This window comes from Sphaeramia orbicularis, chromosome 17 (genome assembly GCF_902148855.1).
Source record: "Sphaeramia orbicularis chromosome 17, fSphaOr1.1, whole genome shotgun sequence".
Classification (NCBI taxonomy): domain Eukaryota; kingdom Metazoa; phylum Chordata; class Actinopteri; order Kurtiformes; family Apogonidae; genus Sphaeramia; species Sphaeramia orbicularis.
In genome coordinates, this window is record NC_043973.1 from 40,565,182 (window position 1) to 40,586,957 (window position 21,776).

General features: G+C 35.5%; 1 protein-coding gene across 2 annotated transcripts; it reads right to left on the reverse strand.

The window, feature by feature from the left end:
• Positions 1-10,796: 10,796 nt before the first annotated feature.
• Positions 10,797-18,542, reverse strand: LOC115437776 (glutamate-rich protein 2-like). Of its 2 annotated transcripts, none has more exons than XM_030161112.1 (9): positions 18,420-18,542; positions 15,749-15,772; positions 15,618-15,654; positions 15,495-15,531; positions 15,351-15,411; positions 14,121-14,221; positions 13,937-13,994; positions 13,778-13,849; positions 10,797-11,089 (listed from the first exon to the last, which is right to left on the reverse strand). In XM_030161112.1, exons 2-9 carry the CDS (start codon positions 15,768-15,770, stop codon positions 10,827-10,829), a joined length of 651 nt encoding a protein of 216 aa, XP_030016972.1. In that variant the 5' UTR covers positions 15,771-15,772; positions 18,420-18,542; the 3' UTR covers positions 10,797-10,826. The 2 variants fall into 2 exon arrangements, with proteins under 2 accessions (XP_030016972.1, XP_030016971.1); XM_030161111.1 differs by having other exon boundaries at positions 14,121-14,236.
• Positions 18,543-21,776: the final 3,234 nt, after the last annotated feature.

A 21,776-nucleotide genomic window follows, 5' to 3' on the forward strand; every position in this document is an offset into this window, starting at 1 on the left:
ACTGACAGCCACAATCCACTTTAAGAAGCCTAAAAAGCAAAAAGGAAAAACACCAGTGACGTATGCCCACCCATGAGTGTGTGTATATGTGTGTGTGTGTGTGTGTGTGTGTGTGTCTCCAGGTGTGGGTGGGTGGGTGGTTTGGTTGGTGTCACAGGAGAAAAAAAAAGAAAGAAAAAAAAAAAAAAAAAGGATGGAGACTTGAATGTGAAATGTCTTCAGACTGAGCAGCACATAAATTGACCTTGATGAAAAACGCAGCAGGTTTATGTGCCCCAGAAACAACACATTCACATCCACAATATCTATAAAAGCATCTCTTTATCTTGAGGTCACACACACACTGTGGGGGACAGATTCTGTGGACCTGTGGAAGCTCTCCAAGTGCCTTTTTAATCCACCATGAACAGTAAAGCACCAACTTGACGGAAGGGAGAATTCCACGCATGTGTGATTTAGCAGCTGTTTTACAATCATCTCTGACTGGAATGTTCACCTTCATGAGATGACAACACTGCATGCATCATAATTTTTTTCCCCGCGACCCACACCCTTTGTGTAACCTTGACATGGACAATAACACTGAGACATTCCAAATGGATCCAGGCTGGAAGATGTTGACCGTCCTCGGTATCCTGGGCCATTATGTTCATTCACCTGCAGCAAATTAATTAGACCTTTTGTAATATGGCAGTCTTATGTTTTTTTCTGATCACAACCCTGTAGATGATTCATGAAGATAACCTCTGCGTTGTGATAGCATGGGGATATGTCAGTGGATGACAGCGAAGGACTGATTCAGCATGAATATGGTGCAAAACACAGGAAAACAGAGTCTAGCTATCATCACAGTGATGCTATTTCTTCATTTGTGCTTCCTCTTTACGTAATAAAGGAAAATTACATGATCAATTTAAGGTCTTTAACCCATAAAGACCTAAACATCCACCGTTAACCAAAATAATCTACTGATGTACCATGTTTAAAACCTGTTGATCCACTAATCCTATCAATACATGTAAATAATTGGTGTAAAATACAGTTTGTCATCTTTTCATGGTCATCAGATATGACTCATTTGGATGTTCAGAGGCTCCGTAGTTACCATGGAAACACCGTCATCTTCTACAACATTGATTAACCAGTAAAACCCATGAAGTTTGATCAATGACAGTAGATGGAGACACTTGATTTATATTCAATTAATGATGTGTTTTGTTGAAAAAGTCACTTTTTCCTCAGTTTTGATATAATAACCCTTGAATTTACTCTGAGCTTTTATAAACATCTATATGATCGGTGAATTAAATACAGGAAAAACTATGATTTTTTTTTTGATCGGTGAATTAAATATAGGAAAAACTATGATTTACACCTAAAAAAATAGAAAATATATAAGATAATATTACAATAAATTGCAATAAATCACTCAAGAAAGGTTAAATAGAGAGAGAGATTTATATGGGAGCTGCCATACATATAGCACTAGGTCTTTATTTTTTCTATTTATTTGTATTTATTTATTTAGTTACAGGACAGTGTGCATTGGCATTAGTTACAAAGAACAAGAAGCAGGCACCAGATTTAGCAGAGAAGCTAATTTCCATATGTTGTCCTGAATAAACGACTAACATAACAAACATCACTCAGATTACAAAGTCATAATATACTGGAAGAAAACCGTTAAACATGACAGATATAGGAAAGTCTGCTCAGATTGCACGGCTTCAGCCAAATACATAAAACAGGGCTTACACTCTAAAAATACACTGACTTTCCTAGAGCAAGAATAAGATAGAAAAGATAGAAGGAGAAGGAGAGAAGAAGATATTTAATATGGGTTAAATTGCTTCATTATCAAAGTGTTATTGTACCACCGACAGAAGTCAATGAGGTTGAAGGTTGAAGCTTTCAAAGGCAGAAGTGGTGCAAAAAAATTGCCAAAAAAGCAATGTGCCAATGTGTTGAATCACACAGGAAGTTCAATGTGAGGTCCGGTGGTTGGTTTCATAAAGACGTTTGATTACAGTTATGTTCTTTGTTCATATGCAACAAAAATCCCATTAGAAAATCATCTTAAGGTAGTGAGCAGGTTAAGAAAGACCTTCAGTAAGCCTTAGATCCACATACACTTTATATCTAAAAACACCAGCATTTTCTAAGTCAATATAAGTGATAGGTAAATAAACCCGAGTCATTTATGACAAAACTTAAGCCAAATTCATGCAAAGTTAAAGCAGAGTTTCAAAACTAATTGGATTTTCCCAGGTCTAATGGTTGTAGTTGGTCTTCAGTCAATGTCTTTCATGAGTCCTGTTTTTTATTCAGGTTTTCGGGTGTGGTTTGCTTATCATCTGCTCTAACGTGTAGAGGTTTTGGTGCACGTATGTCACAATTACATGATGCAAAATGATGTCATATGGAATTATTTTTAAAAACTGTAACATTTTGACCCTAACACTTCAAGAATAACAGTTAAATGATGCAATGCTCAAAATTAATATGATTTTTCATTAAATAGCATCAAGTTTCTTATAAATCTCATGACCATTGTAAAAACACGTAGACTCAAGGATCTCAGGAAGAGACCGTTGTTCCAATATTTTCTATATTTGTTCCACTGGAAGTGTACCTTCGCTACTTTAGGAAACGTCTACATGATGCAAAGGACAAAACAGTGTCTCTTTATCTGCCCAGGCGCCCCATAGAATCTAAGGAGCCAGGGTAAAAACCCCAACTGCTGGGAATGGGGGTTACCCTACAATTTAAAAAGGACTTACCACTTGTAGTCGGTGTTGGGGGAACACAACAGGAGAATGAAGAAAAAGTCACCAAGAGAAGGGTTGAGTTTTTAAAAAGTCTGGTCCAGAATCTGGTTTATTAAAACAGCAAAAGTTTACAAAAAATCAAAGCTTGTGAATTATCAGAGAAGGCAGTTTACCACTAGTTTCTCTATAAAACACACACTTGTCAAAACAAAAAACCCCTCAGGGCGTCTCCTTCATTACGTTTTATAGTCTTTAGTGACTGTTGGAGACTCCCATTTCCTTGTGACCTCATTAATACAAGACTCACAACTGGTTAATAATAACACATGGGCAAAGCATATCCGCTATACGTCATTTGTTCAGCATTATTTCTCAGAAAAGCTTATAACAAAAGTTCGTCTAAGTTCAGTGTGTGCTGGGTACGCCTGTCAATCAACCTTGGTTAGGCATCTAACCCCAAAAAACTCATAAAATAACTATCTTTCTACGTAATCTAACTGCAAAGCGATCTAAGTCTCAACACCTGCACTGTTAGGCTAGCATGTCTTGACCACAAAAATCGCCTAGTTCGTAATCTGATTTTTTCTGCTCTACGCTCTCTTTACCACAACTACTTTCTAAAGCTGTAAAAACAGATCTTATTAGGTAGAATCTGACCTCTGCTCTGAGTTCATCACAGGCAGGTGTTAGTTCAATCAAAATCACACACACACACACACACACACACACGAATCAAACCTGACTGTTCAGTACCTCTTAAAATAAAAATACAAAATACATTTGGAAAATATAACTCAGAATATAACTTAAGATTTGCAAAAATTAAAAGGACTCTTCAAGCTAAACAACTTTGTAATGTAAAGATTAAGCAGACAACTAATGATGTTACTTTTCTTCTCCTCCATTTTGGTTTATGATGCATGATTTATGATATTCACCTGACATTGTAAAATTTAAAGTCACATTCAACTACCATTTAAAATGATCCGTTTAACACCCGAACCCGAACCCGAACCCGAACCCCCTAACCCAAAATAATTTTCCTTGGCAACAGCTGTGTTTTCTACTCAGTGATGACACCATGAAGACAATTAGACTTCATTTCTCCTCTGCATGAGTTGATTGATAGTGTTGTGGAATGTTGAAGGAAAAAAGAGTTGCAGGGGTCTTGCAGTCTAAGAAAAAGTCTCAGAGGTTTTCTTTAATCCCAGACTTTTAATACACATAATAAACAGAAGTCCTGCCCCTAAATGACCTTAAACTGGTGGCCAGCTTATCCTCACATAACAGACCTATAGGCCAAAACATGGATGTAAACAGGTTATCATGGAATAGAATTAACTGCTGGATTCCATTAATCAGTACTAGACAAGAGTACTGGATCCTCCTGTTTCACTGTTTCTCACCCGAACTGGGTCTTTCTGACCTGGCAGCCACATTAAGCAGTTGTCACATGTCCAATAGCATTAGAACAGAAACATTAGAAAGTCCACTGTATTATGTCCAACAATATTTAGAACACCCAAAGACATTAGGCAATTCACAATAATACTAGTAAAGCACATAGACCAGTGTTTTTCAACCTTGCGGTCGCCTAGAATTGACATGGGGTCATCTGAAATTTCTAGTAATTGATAAAAAAAAAAAAATCAATAAATTACTAGTTAAAATATTTTTTAATGTTTCAATATATATTTCATTATAATTAAAACACCACACAATTTTCCTAATAAAAATCAAATTAAAAAAAATCCAGGATATAATATCTGAGAGGGCATATCTTGATTCACCCGATCATGTGACCGTGTGCGTTACTATGCCTCAACCTGCCCGGTCAGAAAACTGGATCGAACAGAGAATGGAAAGATTTCTTCGGCCACCTAACCCCGCTAAGAACGTCTCCAAGAGAAACTGAGGAGCAGACACCAAAAAGGCAGAGAAAATACGATGAAAGTTTCCTTCAGCATGGATTTACCAGAGTCATTGAAAGCAACGAGAAAAAGCCAAAGTGTCTGCTATGTGCTAGCGTACTGCCTCTGTCCATAATAATCTACATTATATAGCCTAAAAGTCGTCTAAAATTAATGTTTATTTGCAACATAGTATAGCAAACTATTACATGATCAAAAACAAATTAATTTTAGCAATGAAATGTTTTGAATGTCTGGAGTCGCCAGAAAAAAATGGGGTCACGAGCCAAAAAAGATTGGAAACCACTGACATAGATAGATTAAAGGACAAGCATGAAAGTGGTGCCTTCTGCAAGTCATATTCAGTCTAAAATGATGGAAAAGCAGCCATTCTGTTGCAAAAGAACAATATGTTAGATTGATAAAATAAGAGACATATATTAGGATCACTATGCCAACGTTATTATCACAGTAATCTCTAACAAGAGCAATAAAAGCAGAAAGGAAGATGACAGGTGTACAGCAAGAGAAAGTGCAAGACTCAGACTCTGGATCACTCACTGGATTTTGTAGACAAAAACCAGTCCACCTTAAGAACAATGTAGTATAACGCAGCCAAGTGAATATTATACATCCCAGTATCACAGATCACAAATTTGCCTTAAGGGGCTTTACAAGCTAAGGACAACTAAAAGAAAAAGACAGAATATGAACCAGTCCATGGCCCTCTACAGGTGAAAGGACACTCCTGTGAGGATAGAAACGTACACATTCTCCACAGAGAAAACAAGGAAGTATCTACATTAAACTGGAATGACCATCCTTCAACACCTTTCAGCTAAACCAGATCCCTGACCGGGAAACTTTACGCCTCAGGTCAGTGAGTTTCAATTTTCAGCTGAAAGTATACTCAGGTGTCTTTTTCTTGTTGTCTGTTTTTCAAAAGGTGGCGTGGAATCCAAATGATTTTGTTTAGAAAAATAACTCATGACTACTCCAAACCAGTTGGTAGAGATGGACAAGGAGTGACCTGGAGAGAAGGAATGTGGAGAATTTTTATGCCAAGACAGAATAAAAAAAAACCCTTAGTGTCCTGATTTATTCCACAAACACATTTGCGGTGTGATGCACTTGTGAAGCAGAAGTTAAACCCAATTTCAGCAACAATGACCCAATTTGTGATTCAGGCTCTTCTTCATGGAGTGACAAGTGAAGCAGATCAAACTAAACTGATTCTCTGAGACCACCTGGAGACTCATGGAATGGAGGGGGGGTTCACAGTTTTTATTTTAATTGCTGAAAGTGTATTTATATAGTTTTATTTTTTTATTTGTTTTAGTGTATAAACAGCCTTTAGCTCCTCATCATGGCTGCACATCCTTGCTTGTCTTAGTAAAGAGTCAGATGGAGGCTTGAACTTTGACCCCAGACAAGGTTAGAGTTCATGTATGCTTAAAACATTTTCATTTTTGAAGTTTTATATTGAATATTGTTATTTTCATATCTGCAGCAATACTTTTTTTTAAGTGGAGTTTAATGATGAAGGTTTTTTTTTTTTTTTTACTCTTTCAATGTTTAACATTTAAATCATACCACTGGGTTGTATGTGTTTTTATTGTAACTGCATTACAATCCTTTTCTCAGGCTACAAGCTCTAAACGCCATTTTTTCAAATTTTTCATGCAGTTTTTAAGGAATATGTAGTTGTTTTTTTTTACTTTGACTGACATTGTGTGTGATCTGAACTTGAAGAGACACACTTTGATTTAAACTGATCACGTGTACTTAACACAATGAAATGAATATGAACTGAATATGAAGTTTACCTGTGTGGTCCAGTGTGTGTGTTGTTTGTTGTTCTTTTCTCTCTCCTCTGTCCACTAACCCCAGCTGGTCTGGACAGATGGTCGCCTTCCCACAGCCTTCTTCCACACACACATTTTTCTCTCTGTAAAATAAACTTTTGCTCCTGGATGATTTCCTGGGTTTCCTCTCCATGTAGTTTTTTGAAGCCTTGATCGAAGTTTGTGCCTTTAGACGATCATGTGTTGTGATTGCCGGTATATACAGGGTGGGGAAGCAAAATTTACAATATTTTGAGGCAGGGATTGAAAGACAGTGTATGACCAATTAGTTTATTGAAAGCCATGAGAATTTATTTGCCACAAGAAAATTGACATAATAGAAAATGTTTTTATTCTATGTGTCCTCCTTCTTTCTCAATAACTGCCTTCACACGCTTCCTGAAACTTGCGCAAGTGTTCCTCAAATATTGGGGTGACACCTTCTCCCATTCTTCTTTAATAGTATCTTCCAGACTTTCTCGTAATAGTTTTGCTCATAGTCATTCTCTTCTTTACACTATAAACAGTCTTTATGGACACTCCAACTATTTTTGAAATCTCCTTTGGTGTGACGAGTGCATTCAGCAAATCACACACTCTTTGACGTTTGCTTTCCTGATTACTCATATGGGCAAAAGTTTGTGAAAAGGTATGGATAATAGTGTTAGGTATGATTATGACATCAATATATGTTTGGTTTCAAAACAATTGACGTAGTGCCTGCTGAGAAAAAACAACTAAATGTTCATTGTAAATTTTGCTTCCCCACCCTGTACACAAAACAGGACTGAATTTTAATGTTAATATTTTTAACCTATTATGGGTAAACGTAAGAGGAGGCCTGTGTGTTTTCTTCACTGTACATTGAACATTTAGATTTTAATCCCAAATCAGGAGAGAAGAGTTTCTACATAGTTGTACCTATGTCAGGTACATTTACTTAAAGGTGGGGTATGAGATCTTAGAAAAACGGTTGGAGCAAGCTACATTTTGAAAATACTCAATTCAAAAGTCCAAACCCCTTTCTTCAGACATCCCCCCGAAGCCACGCCTCCACAGTACCAGCATGCGCAAATGAGAAAGTGGAAGACTCAGACCCTGGATCACGCTTTAAACAAAAACCAGTCCACCTTAACAACAATGTAGTATAATGCAGTCAAGTGAATATTATACATCCCAGTATCACAGATCACAAATTTGCATTAAGGGCTTTACAAGCTAAGGACAACTAAAAAAAAACCTGAGTATGAACCAGTCCATGGCCCTCTACAGGTGAAAGGACACTCCTGTGAGGATAGAAACGTACACATTCTTGTACATAGTTGTGCCTATGTCTGGCACATTTTACTTAAAGCTGGGGTACGAGATCTTAGAAAAACGATTGGAGCAAGCTACATTTTGAAAATACTCAATTCAAAAGTCCAAACCCCTTTATTCAGACATCCCCTCAAAGCCACGCCTCTAGAGTACTGGAACGCGCAATACTTGTTCTCGAGTATTCACGAGCGCTGCACAGTTATAATTTGCACCAGCCCCGATCCATGCATACCTTGTTCCGTGTCCTCCTACACCCCCGCTCTTACAGAACAGCCCCAGTGCATTCCTATCTGACTAATGTTACATTTCCTAGTGATTTATGTAAGTGACAAAACAGTTTGCCGGTGAACTTTCCATCCTAATATAGCTAATATAGCCAAGCTCTGGCTTCATTTCCTGAACAAGTGCCCCAAACCTCTGAGAACGCACGATTCATGCACGAAGAGGGGTACGTGCAGAGGGGGGAGGGACAAATGACAGTTGAGTTTGATAGACATATCACCGTTTAATCATTTTGATCAGGCGCTCAAAATGATTGGATGGTGTTTTTTCAGCCCTGTCCGTTCCACAGGTGACTACATTTTTTTCATTTTTGTGTTAAAGCATTTAATTAATTGGTTGTAATCGGGGTGTGAAGGAGATTTTAAGTAATATAGTAAAAAAAATGCTCAAGGAAAACATCTCGCACCCCACCTTTAATTACATTTCCAGTGAATTGAGGAAATGTTCCAGAATCCTGTTCTGGCTAACTGAATTGCAATAACTAATTGAATTTGACGAACTCTCCCTTGATCATGTTGTCAACATTCTACCATGTTGAGTTAAGGTCCTTCTGGTAAGGACATACTTGTGTGCCATATTACTGCTGCTTTGTTTTGGAGGGTGTCACCGGTTTCCTTCCTTAGCTATTGTTAATTTCCATTTCTCCATGACTGATGTTTCTGCTACTGACACTCAAGCTGCTAAAGTTCATACCTGAACCCCTCCACCCATGAATTATTGTTGAAGGCTCCACTTATTTACCCCCACCCCCAAAAGAGAGGTAAGGGGTATGGTTTTTGGTTCAATTTGTTTGTTGTTAACACTTTAGCAGCAAAACTATTGGTTGAATTCATACCAAATTGGGTTTATAGATTGCCAGTGACCCAGAATAGATGTCATTACATTTTGGGAAAAGTAGATTAAAGTTCAAATTTTTAAAGAATTTTTAAAATCTTTTTTTTTTTTTTTTAATTCCATTAACTTAAAATGGGCAAAATTTCAAATTGCTATAAAAACATCAATTTTAACTCAATTTACTTGAAACGTAAAATGCAAAATACTTACATCACAGCTTGTTTTGGAAATTTTTTGTTAAATTTTTAAATCTTTGTCTTTTCCTATTTACTTATAATGGGCGAAATTTCAAATATCTATAAAAACATCAATTTACTTCAAACATGGCACATATATAATTTTTATATTTCACACATATTGAATATGGGTGAAAGAGTGGATCAATGCCAAAATAAGATACAATACGTGCAAGGGGCGGGGTTTGTTGTGCCTGGTACCACTTGTTCTAATCTGTGTTAGGATGAAATGATCCAACTAAGTACACATTTGACAAATTCTTTACAAAGATTTCCAAAGCAAATATAGCAATATCATGTGTAGTGTTTAAGAGATTTAAGTGTCAGATTTAAGATTTAATTATCAATTATAAGGATAACTAAGGCCTTAATTTATGGGGTAACACTTACAAAACCAACCTACAACCATTATGCACACTTCAAAAGAGAGTAATACAGATAACAAACAATACAGAATATCTGGAACACTCCAATAAACTATTCTTAGTCACGGATTTGGTGGAAATTAAAACAGTACAAATATTACACAAAGCAAGGCATAAATTACTTCCAAGTAGCATATGGAAATTATTCACAGATAGAGAGGGTGGTTATGACTACAAACAGAAACTAAATATGAAACATTTTGCTAGAGCAGATCTGAAACAGATGTGCATTTCATGTTGTGGAATGGTTTTGTGGAATGAATTGGATCTAAATATCAAACAATGTGAAAACATCACAACATGTATAAAGATGTATAAAAACCTTATTTTCCAGAGATATAGTAACAATGAACAGGCCTACAACAGTAATAGTTATTGATGGTATGTAATCATTTGTTCTTTTTTTTTTTTAATTTAATGACTGACCTGTTCTTTGCTATGGACTGTATACATTAGCTGATTAACTGAGTTGTGTAAAACTGGGGTCGGACAATATAAGCTCAGCTTCTTCCTACTCCTTTTTGGACATGAAGTATTGTTAAAGAACCAAAATGAAACCTTTATACATTTGTGTGGTATTTGTTTTCTTTTTTGGTTGATTTATTTCCATATATCGGAGTGTCTTTTTAAATCTGGAATTTCTTTTTGCCAAGTTATGTTCGGAATAAAGTACATCTATATGTTCTATATCTGTATCTTAATTTAGGACAATCACATTTAAGACAGATTGTAAATGCAGCCTGTATGAAGAGTTCAGCTTCAGTAGCTTCAGTTCTTGTTGCCAACAAATAAAAGTTGATAGCTCTGTGTTTTCATGAGCCAAAGGCTTTATTTACATTAAATATTTTACTTTCAGAGTAAACAGGAAAAGTGCATTGTATATGTGACAGATGTTCATACACTCTAAAAAATGATTCATGGGGTTAGTAAGTTAAGCTTCAAATCAAGAGCTTTCTCTGCTTAAAAAATTAAGTTTGTTACATGTACACATTTAAATCAGTTGATAAGTTATTTTATTAAGCTGGTCTAAATGAAAAGCAAGGAAAACAGTCTTAACTTAATAGTATATTGATTTTGAACAGACATTTCTGCCTTTAATTTAACAAAGAAGCACATTAAGTTAGTACAACTTAAAAATCTTGTAAGCTTCCTTTAAAAGCTGAGTACAAATCTGATAGAGATTTCTGCTCTAATGTGTGTAACACCACTTTCAACAGTCTGCTGGATTTTCCTTTTCTTCATCATCATCATCATCATCTGTGAGTGAAGAAGAGGAAGTAAAGGCGCTGGATGAAGACAAGCAACTTAAGAATTCAGAAGATTCATCATCGCTGTCTGATTCGTCATCGCTTTCTGATTCATCATCATCCTCTGTATCATCTTCATCATCCTCTGTATCAACATCATCCTCATCATTATCGTCATCCTCTTCACTATCATCATCATCATCATTCTCGTTCTGCTCCTCTTGTTCTACAGAAAAAAAGCATCAAATTCTGTGAGTGTGTGAAATGTGTTCCACACCAACACTGGAGGAAAACAAAGCCAGTCGCCACAATGTAAATCATTAAACTTGAAGGTTAAAACTTGTCTATTTTAAAGGTCTAGTGCAGGGGTATTCAAATCTGGTCCTCGAGGGCCGGTATCCTGCATGTTTTAGATATGTCCCTCCTCCATTACACCTGGAAGCCATTACATCATAATCAGGCTTCTGCAGAGCTTGATGACGAGCTGATCATTAATTGAACCAGGTGTTCTGGATGAGGGAAACATCTAAAACACGCAGGATACCAGCCTTCGAGGACCGGATTTGAATACCCCTGGTCTAGTGTGTAGGATTTATGAAGATTTAGGAGAATCTAATTGCAGAAATGAAATATAATATTAGTTTTTGTGTTTGCATTAGTTCTATCTGTCTATGAGATGTTTATATCGAAGGAGGGAGTGGGTCACGTCCACAGGGTTGATGAGAACAGACTTCATCTTCTTTTCTGTTTTATGATGGATTGTGCACAGTGTCAAAGATCAAAACACTGAATCTGTATATTGGAGGTATTCAGTTTGTTTTAATCCAAAACTTCACTACTAGAAGACACAAAATATTTCACACTGAAACTTTAACTTGAGGTAAAAAGAAGCTAGGTTAGCCTTGGCTTGTTGAGGTTATATAAAATCTGCATAAAATGAAAGGAGGTCAAAGGGAAGTCAATTAAGAAATGCATGAAAACCTTAAGTCCAGTTACAACTAGGAAAACATAACACGCTACACACTTTTAATCCCCCTCGGCAAAATATAGAGTAAGATTCTGTTGAAAGTTACTGCCCTATGATTTAGATTAGATGGTCTTTGTGTATGACTTATTACATACATACAGTCGCAGAAAAAATTATCAGACCATCACAAGTCATCAAAAACAAGGGGAGAATATGAGAGCGAATGAATAACGGATCAATAACGTAAAGCGCTTTGGGTGTCTAGAAAAGCGCTATATAAAATCCAATCCATTATTATTATTATTATTGTTATGCAATCAAGTACTAACTCCTGTGTGTATCATGTGACTAAAACAGACAGAAAAGAAAACACGGAATGCCTAAAAGCACTGTTTTTGTCAGTACAATGCAAAATTTATTGATGTAAGAACTGAAGTGACTTTGGTTATTATCAAGAAAACCATGGAAAATGAATAGATATCAGCTCTGAAATTAAAGTCTTATGAGCTATTTTTGTTATCATTATATTTGTCAAAACAAATGTACCTTTAATTGTACCAGGCATTAAAATGAACAAGAAATTGAAGAAAACAAGGGGTGGTCTAATAATTTTTTCCGCGACTTATCTCATATCTCTTTCTGCCACGTCTTTTCCATAATAAGAGCTTTGTTTAGCAAGATTTAACACGTACTTAGGTTCAGATTTGAGGAACTTTACTAGAGTATTTATGCAGCTTTATATTTCTACCCCACTATATCTCATGGGCAGTACTGTGTGAAAGCACAGATTCATTTTCAGATGCAGTTTTTCATCCTTTGCCTGTAAGACCTTAAGTGATTTTGGCTATTATCCTTTTTATTTATTTTCTGAAATTATTCTTATGTTGTTTTCTTGCACCCATTTTATGTACAGCACTTTGTGATTTTTATCTGTGAAAAGCGCCTTATGAATAAACTTTACTTACTTACTATTATCAAGAAAACCATGGAAAATGGCTAGATATCAGCTCTTAAATTAAACTCTTATGAGCTATTTTTCTTGTTATCATTATATTAGTCCAAACAAATGTACCTTTAGTTGTGCCAGGTATTAAAAAGAAAGAAAACAAGGGTGGTCCAATTATGTTTTCCGCGACTGTATTTATATTTGAAAGTACTCCGATATTATAACTGCACAAGGCCAATTGACTTTGAAAAGTAGGTCAAGGTCACCTGTTTTCAATCTTCTTCTGCTCCATGCCAAGATGCATCCACAGTATAAATTTGGTGCAGATATCTCAATGCATTCTTCAGATAATGAGATTTTGTTGTTGAATGGACAGACTGACAGACAGATGGACGGACGACAAAACGATTACAATACCCGTCGGCTGAGGGTTAATAAAAATCAGTGGCATGAACTGTGGTTCAGCTTATGAAATTGCCAGGGCCTGCTTGTAAAATGTAGAATTATGATCTCAGTTTTTCTCAGAATTTATGGGTTGTATCTCACCAGTGTTACAATCATTGACTCTTTCCCCAAAATCCTATCTCAGTCATTTGTGTTCTTCCTCTATTTATGAGCGGTGACACTAACTCCCAAACAACAGAACTGCACTGGGAAAATATTTTTGTTTTTGCTTTTTTCGTTCAATCAATGTTAGAAGTGCTACTGTAATAGGTAACTAATTATCTCCATTCATATATTAAGATGCTATAAATTATATCCGGTAATAAAAAGCCAGAAAAGCATGTGGTTAGAGTGGTAGTAAATAGAGTCGTTGCTATGGAAATTGTCTCATCTGGTTGAACTGGTGTGAACTGGCAGGTTGCAGACCTTTGCACTTTGCAAAATTCCATCTTGTAAATCTTTGAAGTCGCCATGAAATTAACATAAATGAAAGGAAAAGTCTCCTAAATGCATGTGAACTCATATGATAGACCGCGTGTTTTGGGGAGGACTCTCACCTTCCAGAATCTTCTTGTGGATCAGTGGGAGAAACTCGGAGGCCTCTGGGTTGTTCGGTTCATACGCAAGAACTGGAAGGAGACATGGAGAACGTGTGTGATTTTTTTGACTTTCACTTTATTGACATCGTTTTACAGATAATGATGAAGGATACGTACTCATCTGACACAGGTGAGTGGCGTGATGATAGTGTCTGTCCTGCAGAGCTCTGAGGAACTGAAACCAGAAGAACTTCAGTTACACTTTCTATCATTTAGGCGGATTTAACATGTCTACAACATTCAATTGATGTTCAGCGAAGACAAAGAATTGCTATTGATAATAACCACTGTGTTACTGTACCTTTGTTATCAGCACCACTGGAGCCCTCACGTCTTCATCCTCATCATGCTCTTCTTCATTTGGTTCTTCCTCATGTGTGGGAAGGGGCTCAGACGGTGAAGCTAGGTATGTAATTCCTACATGAAGCCATCATCTTCAATATAAACCTCAGTAAAACTCATCTAAGGTGTCCTTTTTTGCATTTTGAGCACGATACTGATATCTATATTGTTCTACATCTGGCACCAAAAGCGTGAAACTGCATTTACAAGAAGTACAGTTTCTCTGGTCTCATCATTGCATGTGATTTCAGGTCAGAGTTTGGTGTTTTGTGAATGAAATCCTTTGGAGCACATTCTATAGAACCACAGACATATGAGAAAGTAATGTGCCTGGAAACCCGTCCATGGATCTACTGCCACATTTGATTACAAGTGGTGGAAGATACAGTAAATTTACTCCAACACTGTAGTGGCACAATGTGAGGTACTGGGGAATGTTTCCATTTTACGCAGCTTTATACAGTATTTCTAGTACTACAATACTCAGATGAAAATATTAGACTTTACTCCACCACAACTCTAACTTTTCCCCTTTGAAAACCATGTAATTTAGTTAAAAGTCCAACACACACATTCATTCAGCAGGAATATCATAAAGTTGCGTTACACAAATCATATAGAGGGGTCAAAACACAGTAATGTCCCGTCAGAGAGCAAACTTTAATTGATTGCCATTCCAACATTTATTTCAGTATGAAGTAGCTTCTTGTTTTGAATAATTCCTTATGGTCCAACTAAAGCAAAAATGAATTTAAAAGTAAAAATGTGGGTCATTTAGCAACACTAATCTGTCAAATTGTCTCTAAAATGTCCCATCAGAGAGATTTCAAATACTGTGTTTTGACTCAGAATTGTAACAGTCACTGTAAATCGTAAAAGTTTCTCACACATGGTGTAGTTTATTAGATAGTGAAGACATGAATGTTAACTGTTTATTTTCTCCATCACTAATAATTACTGAAGCAGAAGAATCCAAGTTTCCTGAGCTGGTGGAGAAGTATTTTCATTTTCATTTCATTTAAAATTCAATGAATGAATCCTCCATTTCATATAGCCTACATTCTGTTTTTTGAGGCTGATTTCAACTGAGAAATTATCATTATTTAAGCTATTGCATGTGAATTTCTGACTGTACAATTGTTTTTAGAGGTGAAACAGGGCATGAGTGCTTAAAATATATTCAACATACCGTCTGCATGGAGCACTTCCTTATTCATAGAGCCAGAGCTTTTGGTGTCCTCGTATGAGTCCTTAAGAATAACATAAACTTTAATCATGAAGCACAGCATGTTTCTGTCAGTTAGATCCTAAATCTTTACTTTTAAAAACCCACCTTTACAGAATGAGGCGTTACAGCATCCTGAACGTTCCTGCTCAGTGCAAACAGAAAATCACTGGATAAGCATATTGTGTTACATATCATCACAGGTGAAATTTAAGGTGGAACTTTTCCTACCAAGCATCATCTGTGGCTGTCTTCTTGTCCACCACGCCTAGGATGTAATCAAAAAAACAGTCATGATTAACAAATGATCAAGCTCAAGTGAAATCTCTTGTCTCATGTCATGATGATAAAACTTTTCTTACCACTGGGTTCGTCAGAGGACATTTCTACATCCAGGTGCAATCAGGAGTAGTGGGAAAAAATTAAATCAAACAGGAGTATTACCTATGTTAATTATGTAACACCCCACAACAGATAATGTTTTTGCACAACATATAAACAATACAGTCCTTTAAAATGTGTAGAAAAGCACTGTCATTATCAGCACATGCGATATTTACCTGTTTCTGTGAACTGTTCTCTAGTCTGGAGATAAAGTCTAAAGCTGTGTCAGCTAATATAGTGTTGTATCTGATAAACATCTGAATAAATTAGGTTCATTTCTAAAATTTATAAGATTTCTTTATTCAGACTAAGCTTCTCATGTGAGCAGGTGGTGAAAGACACTACTGAGGAACACTCAGAACACTCTGGATGTTTAACACAGGAAACATTTATTGGAACAAGCTCCTAAGAGCAAAAATTGCTCGATACAAGAGATGGAAGAATCTGGCTCTGATTACACTTCCTATTGTATAAAGTTGGCTACAATCTAAGGGGTAAACAGAACTTAAGTTATCAAGCAGTCCACACAACTCTGAAAAGTCTGTGCATTTCTGTATGTGGGATCAAGTTATGGAATAAACTTAACAACATTTCAAAGTCGTATAAGAATTTAATGCTATTTAAAAGACAAAACAAACAAATGTTAATCGACTCATACAAATATACTGAGTAATCAGACCACTTTCATATTATTGTTTGTGTAATTTGATATATTTTTGATGGATTTATATGAAGCTTGGGGTTTAGGTATTATACCCTCCATAGTTTTGTTCTCTATTTGTTTATTTTTTATTTCCTAGCAGAATGGTTGTGCAATGGTGATACAACCAATACAAAGGTGCTATGACTAGTTATTTATTGTTATCTATTTTAATGTGATAGCCGATGAAGGAAATTTACTCAGTTAAGAATTTGACACTGAAAGTAAGGAAGGGGCGGGACTAGATAAGCTTTGGCTTCTTTCTGTCCTCTCTCAAACTGTGTTTGAATTGATACATATGTATATTTATGTTAAATTTACTGTATTTCATTACTTTTTTGTGATTAATGACCGTTGATGGGTGCATATGTAAGTGATTTCTTGCTTTTATTTTTTTGAGGATTTTTTTACTTTAAAGTTTGAGACAAATAAACGAAACTAAAAACTAAACTAAAGTTCATATTCCTAGTTAAATGCCAAACATTAAGGAAAACATAGCGAATGATGTATTAATGCACATTCCTAAAGGAGACAGAAACATGTCAAAAGCAATCCAGGAAAAGTTCAAAATTAGAGACAGTCATTATGATCTTAGAGGGACTGAAATATTCACAAAGAAAACATTTAGAACAAATATTATGAAATCCTGTAGGTCTGTCAGAGGAGTAGTTCTGTGGAACAGCTGCACAGATGAGTTGAAACTATGTATGAACAGGGGTTGGACAAAATAATGGAAACACCTTCACCTCAAGATGATAATGCCCCAATCCATACAGCTAGAATTGTTAAAGAATGGCATGAGGAACATTCTAATGAAGTTGAGCATCTCGTATGACCGGCACAGTCCCCAGACCTCAACATTATTGAGCATTTATGGTCAGTTTTAGAGATTCAAGTAAGACGTCGATTTCCACCGCCATCGTCTCTAAAAGAGTTGGAGGGTATTCTAACTGAAGAATGGCTTAAAATTCCATTGGAAACAATTCACAAGTTGTATGAATCAATACCTCGGAGAATTGAGGCTGTAATTGCCGCAAAAGGTGGACCTACACCATATTAAATTATATTTTGTTGATTTTTTAAGGTGTTTCCATTATTTTGTCCAACCCCTGTATCTCTCACCTTAAAAAGCATTTATACATATGACTGTTAATAGATATATGAACTTTAAGTCTTAAGTTTGTATGCAACATTTAATATTTATTTCAGCATTTATACTGTTTTTCATTGTCGGTGTGAATATATTGTGTTTATTAAAGTTCAGAACATGCTGTAAGATAATGAATAAAGGGTATGCAAAATAAAGCAGAAAGTTTGAGCCTACTCCTTTTCAGTTTGACTGTATAGATTAATGATTTAATTAGTGAAGTTCGGATTGTACATTTTAATTTCATGGAGTGATTGTGGGATCTATGGATTGGATGGATCTGTGGACTGTGTTTGTTCTTCAGACTGAAATAAAACAATAAAACAAACAAAGAAACAGATAGTTTTGGTAAAATATAACCTATGATCTCTGGGATGTGGACATGTTGTCTGCAGATGCACATGGAGGACAGAGTACAGGGTAAAGTATACAGACAGCAGCACCATGACCTGGAACCTGATCTCAGAACTCTGAGATGGAGAAAACCACGGAGCAAGGTATAAATTCTCACAACAGTCTCGGCCTCTGTCTTCAGTAATATACAACAGAACCAATTTAAAGATTAAACTTAAGCTCTGAGAAAAGTTTCATTTTGTGTGTCTTTCAGTGAAGCCAACACTCATGGGACTGGAGTTCAGCTTTTACATATATAGCTATCTATCCACTACTATCTACCTACCTATCTTACATTAGCAGCTAGCTTACTTAAAAAAACATACATTAGATTAGCATCAGTTAGCTTATCGTGTGCTAACGGTAATTTATCTGTCCTAGTCTGGTTAGTGGGATAACAGCCGCTTACCTGTTCATTCAAGAAGACAAAGTGAGTAAAACCAGCACCAAAGGTCTTAATGTTTAAACTGAGAAGCTTTATTTGTCAAATGTTGCATGGAAATATTCATGTATTTAAGTTGTTTAAGCTAACAGTGACTGAAAAAAAACGACTAGGAAGTGAACATTCGTTACCATAGTTACGGAGCAACGCTGAGTCAATGCTGCGTTCACGTGTTGGCAAAAAGTAATGGTGTCGCTCAAATTATGTAAACCTGGAACCGCTTTTCTCCAGATCAAACAGCCACAAAAAAAAAAAAAAAAAACGCACCCAAATTTTAAAATCTTCCTATTAGAATTTGAAAATTATATTAAATCTTTAGAATTCATTTATAATAATAAAAAAAAAAAAAACAGCACTAACACATTGGCTATTTATAAACAGTTTTTCAATACTGACTGAACTCTGTTGCATTTATTTATTTATATTTGTCAGATTTAGTATTTATTTACTTATTTACTTTTTTTATTATTATTATTATTTGTATTTTATGTTTTGTATTTTTAAATCTATGCATTATTTTCTTAAACTTATATGTTCAAATGCTTTTTCTCTTTTGACATCTTGATGTTTGTTTAAAATTTTGTACTGTATACTCAAATGTTGTCAATAAAGTTGTTAAAAAAAAGAACAGTAAAAAAAAAAAAAATCAAACAGCCACAACATTAGTGATGTGAGGTTCACGAATGAATCGAGTCTTTCGAATGGCTCTTTGAAATGAATGATGGGAACCGAGTCTTTGTAAAGAGCCGTTCTTTTTCTTTTCTTTTCTTTTCTTTTTTTTGATTAATAATAGTGATTAATCACTGTTGTGTTTTGTGCAATTTTTTCCACATGTTTATACACATTTATTGTTCTTGTCCTGAGGGAAAATGCACTACAATTGTTAAGGTATTTAAGTAATTGAATGATAAATCGCTTTTGTGTTTTGTGCAATTTTTTCCATATGTTTACACACATTTATTGTTCTTGTTTTGAGGAGAATAAAATGTTATTTCATAAGAAAATGTTTTATTTTCTTCTTCATTTTTAGGCTACAGACTAGTCCACATAATGTACCGTGATGTTTTTTGTCAAATTCCAGCATTTGCCTAATGTCACCTCTCATGTCATGTATTTAGCCCACACATTTTAACTAGTCTTTTTTACGCTAAGATAATATTTACTGCTGCGCCAATTAAACACCTTTAAAATGTAATATCAATCATCACATGTAGCCTATTTAGTCATTAAAACATTGGTGTTTCAAAATAATGCAAAAAACATAAAAGAGCCAGTCTTTTGAACGGCTCTTTTCAGTGAACGGCTCCTGATTGAACGGCTCCCTTAAAAGAGCTAAAAGTCCCATCACTACACAACATGCAAAAATTTTATCCTGTATTGGTAGTGACAGTCTTTAAGGTTTCTTGTAATGAAAACAATATCAGAATTTTGTCCACAGAACTACTTGTATCTTAAAAGTCATGACATTTCCAATCCAATCCAACTTTATTTATAAAGCACTTTAAAACAATCACAGTGGACCAAAGTGCTGTACAGAAGACTAAAAGCACAGTGAATGAAATTAAACAAAGCATTAAAAAACAATAAAGTCAAAACTGTATATCAGTGTTTTTCAACCTTGGGTTTAGCCTGGAATTCAAATGGGGTCACCTGAAATTTCTAGAAATTGATAAAAATAAAAATCAAAACTTACTAATAAAAAATATATGGTGAGTTGACAGAGACTATAACAATCCATAAAAGACATGACAAACTCTGAAGCTGAAACTGAAGCACTGTGGTTCTGTTTATCTTTCAAATGTTCATTGTGGTCGGTTTCAGATGCTGCAGCTCTTTAATAATTCATAGTTTGAGTTCTTGTTTGTTCAGTATTAATTGTCAGCCTTGTAAATCCAAGATGGACTGACTGTACATATCCTGACCAAGGAAAATAAAACTCTCCCTTTGTGCAATAATCTACACCTGGCTTTTCTGCCTCCGTCCATAATAATATACATTATATAGACTAAATGTGGTCTAAAATTAATGTTTATTTGCAACATAGTATAGTAAACTATTACATGATGAAAAACAAATTAATTTTAGCAAAAAAAAATCTCTCCGTTTTGAATGTTTGGGGTGGCTAGACATTTGTGATGTTAAAATGGGGTCACAAGCCAAAAAAGGTTGGTAACCAGTGGACTAGTTCATATGTCCTATGCTGATGTAAATGTTTATTTGAAAACTGAAAAATAAAGTCTTGAAAAAGAAAGAAAGAAAGGTTAGTATGGAGAAAATTTCATTAGGGAACTGACATAAAAGTAGCACTGGGTCTTTATGTATTAAGATAAGATAAGATAAGATAAGATAAGATAAGATAAGATAAGATAAGATAAGATAAGATAAGATAAGATAAGATAAGATAAGATAAGATAAGATAAGATAAATGTTGTTTCGGTTACATTACAGGTGGAAGTAATCATCAAAAATGTTTGAAATCCACAAAAAATCCATGCTTTCACCATTCAAAGTCTTCTCCTCCAACCCTCTTTAATGTTTCTGTCCACCCTCCATGTCGGCCATTTTTCATTCAATAAGTAGCTGTAACTGCTACATTAGCTGTGCATACATTGAATGAGCTGCCCTCGAATGTTTATGTGTGTGTGTGTGTGTGTGTGTGTGTGTGTGTGTGTGTGTGTGTGTGTGTGTGTGTGTGTGTCTATACGAGGAGGAATGAGAGAGAAAGAGAAAGACTTAAGTTGCTGTGTGTGACTAATAGGTTGAGGTCTTCTCAGTTCTCTGGCCATGCTGTTTCACGGTTGTCTTAAAATCTCAGGAAGATCTAAAGTGATAGAAAGTGTCAGATTGACAGGCTGAGGACTCAGACGTCCCACAGAGTCTAAATTAGCACTTGACTGACATGCTTGTTAATTTTATGTCAGAGTTTGAGCTCCTGTTTAGAGACAGGTGAGATTAGTCTCTTTCTCTCTCCCACACACACACACTTACATATGAGGAAACCCACATCAATTAGGCGGTGCAGTGAAGTTGCTCGGACTCAGGGCTCCTGTGGGATCTTTCTCATGCATGAAGACAGGAACCATGTGCATGTTTGTTTTGAAAAGAGTCCGCACCGAGCAGAAAGGAGAAAAAAGTCACAAAAAATGAAACCCACAGGACATGATATAGTCAGTCAGTATATTGCGATGTCTTTTTTTTTTGTTTTTTAATTCAAGTTTTTATTTGGTTTACAATGCAAGATTTACATATTTTATATATTGATAGTTTTGTTTTTTTATAAAACAAGACAAAAAACAAACTATCAAAGAAAACAAACAAACAAAG

Bases quoted from the DNA above. Each gene is read 5' to 3' on its own strand.
- LOC115437776 (XM_030161111.1), bottom strand. From the start codon at position 15,770: ATGTCCTCTGACGAACCCAGTG. The intron at 15,655-15,748 runs GTAAGAAAAGTT...ATTACATCCTAG, and splicing joins GTCCTCTGACGAACCCAGTG to GCGTGGTGGACAAGAAGACA. The intron at 11,090-13,777 runs GTGAGAGTCCTC...TTTTTTCTGTAG, and splicing joins CCACAAGAAGATTCTGGAAG to AACAAGAGGAGCAGAACGAG.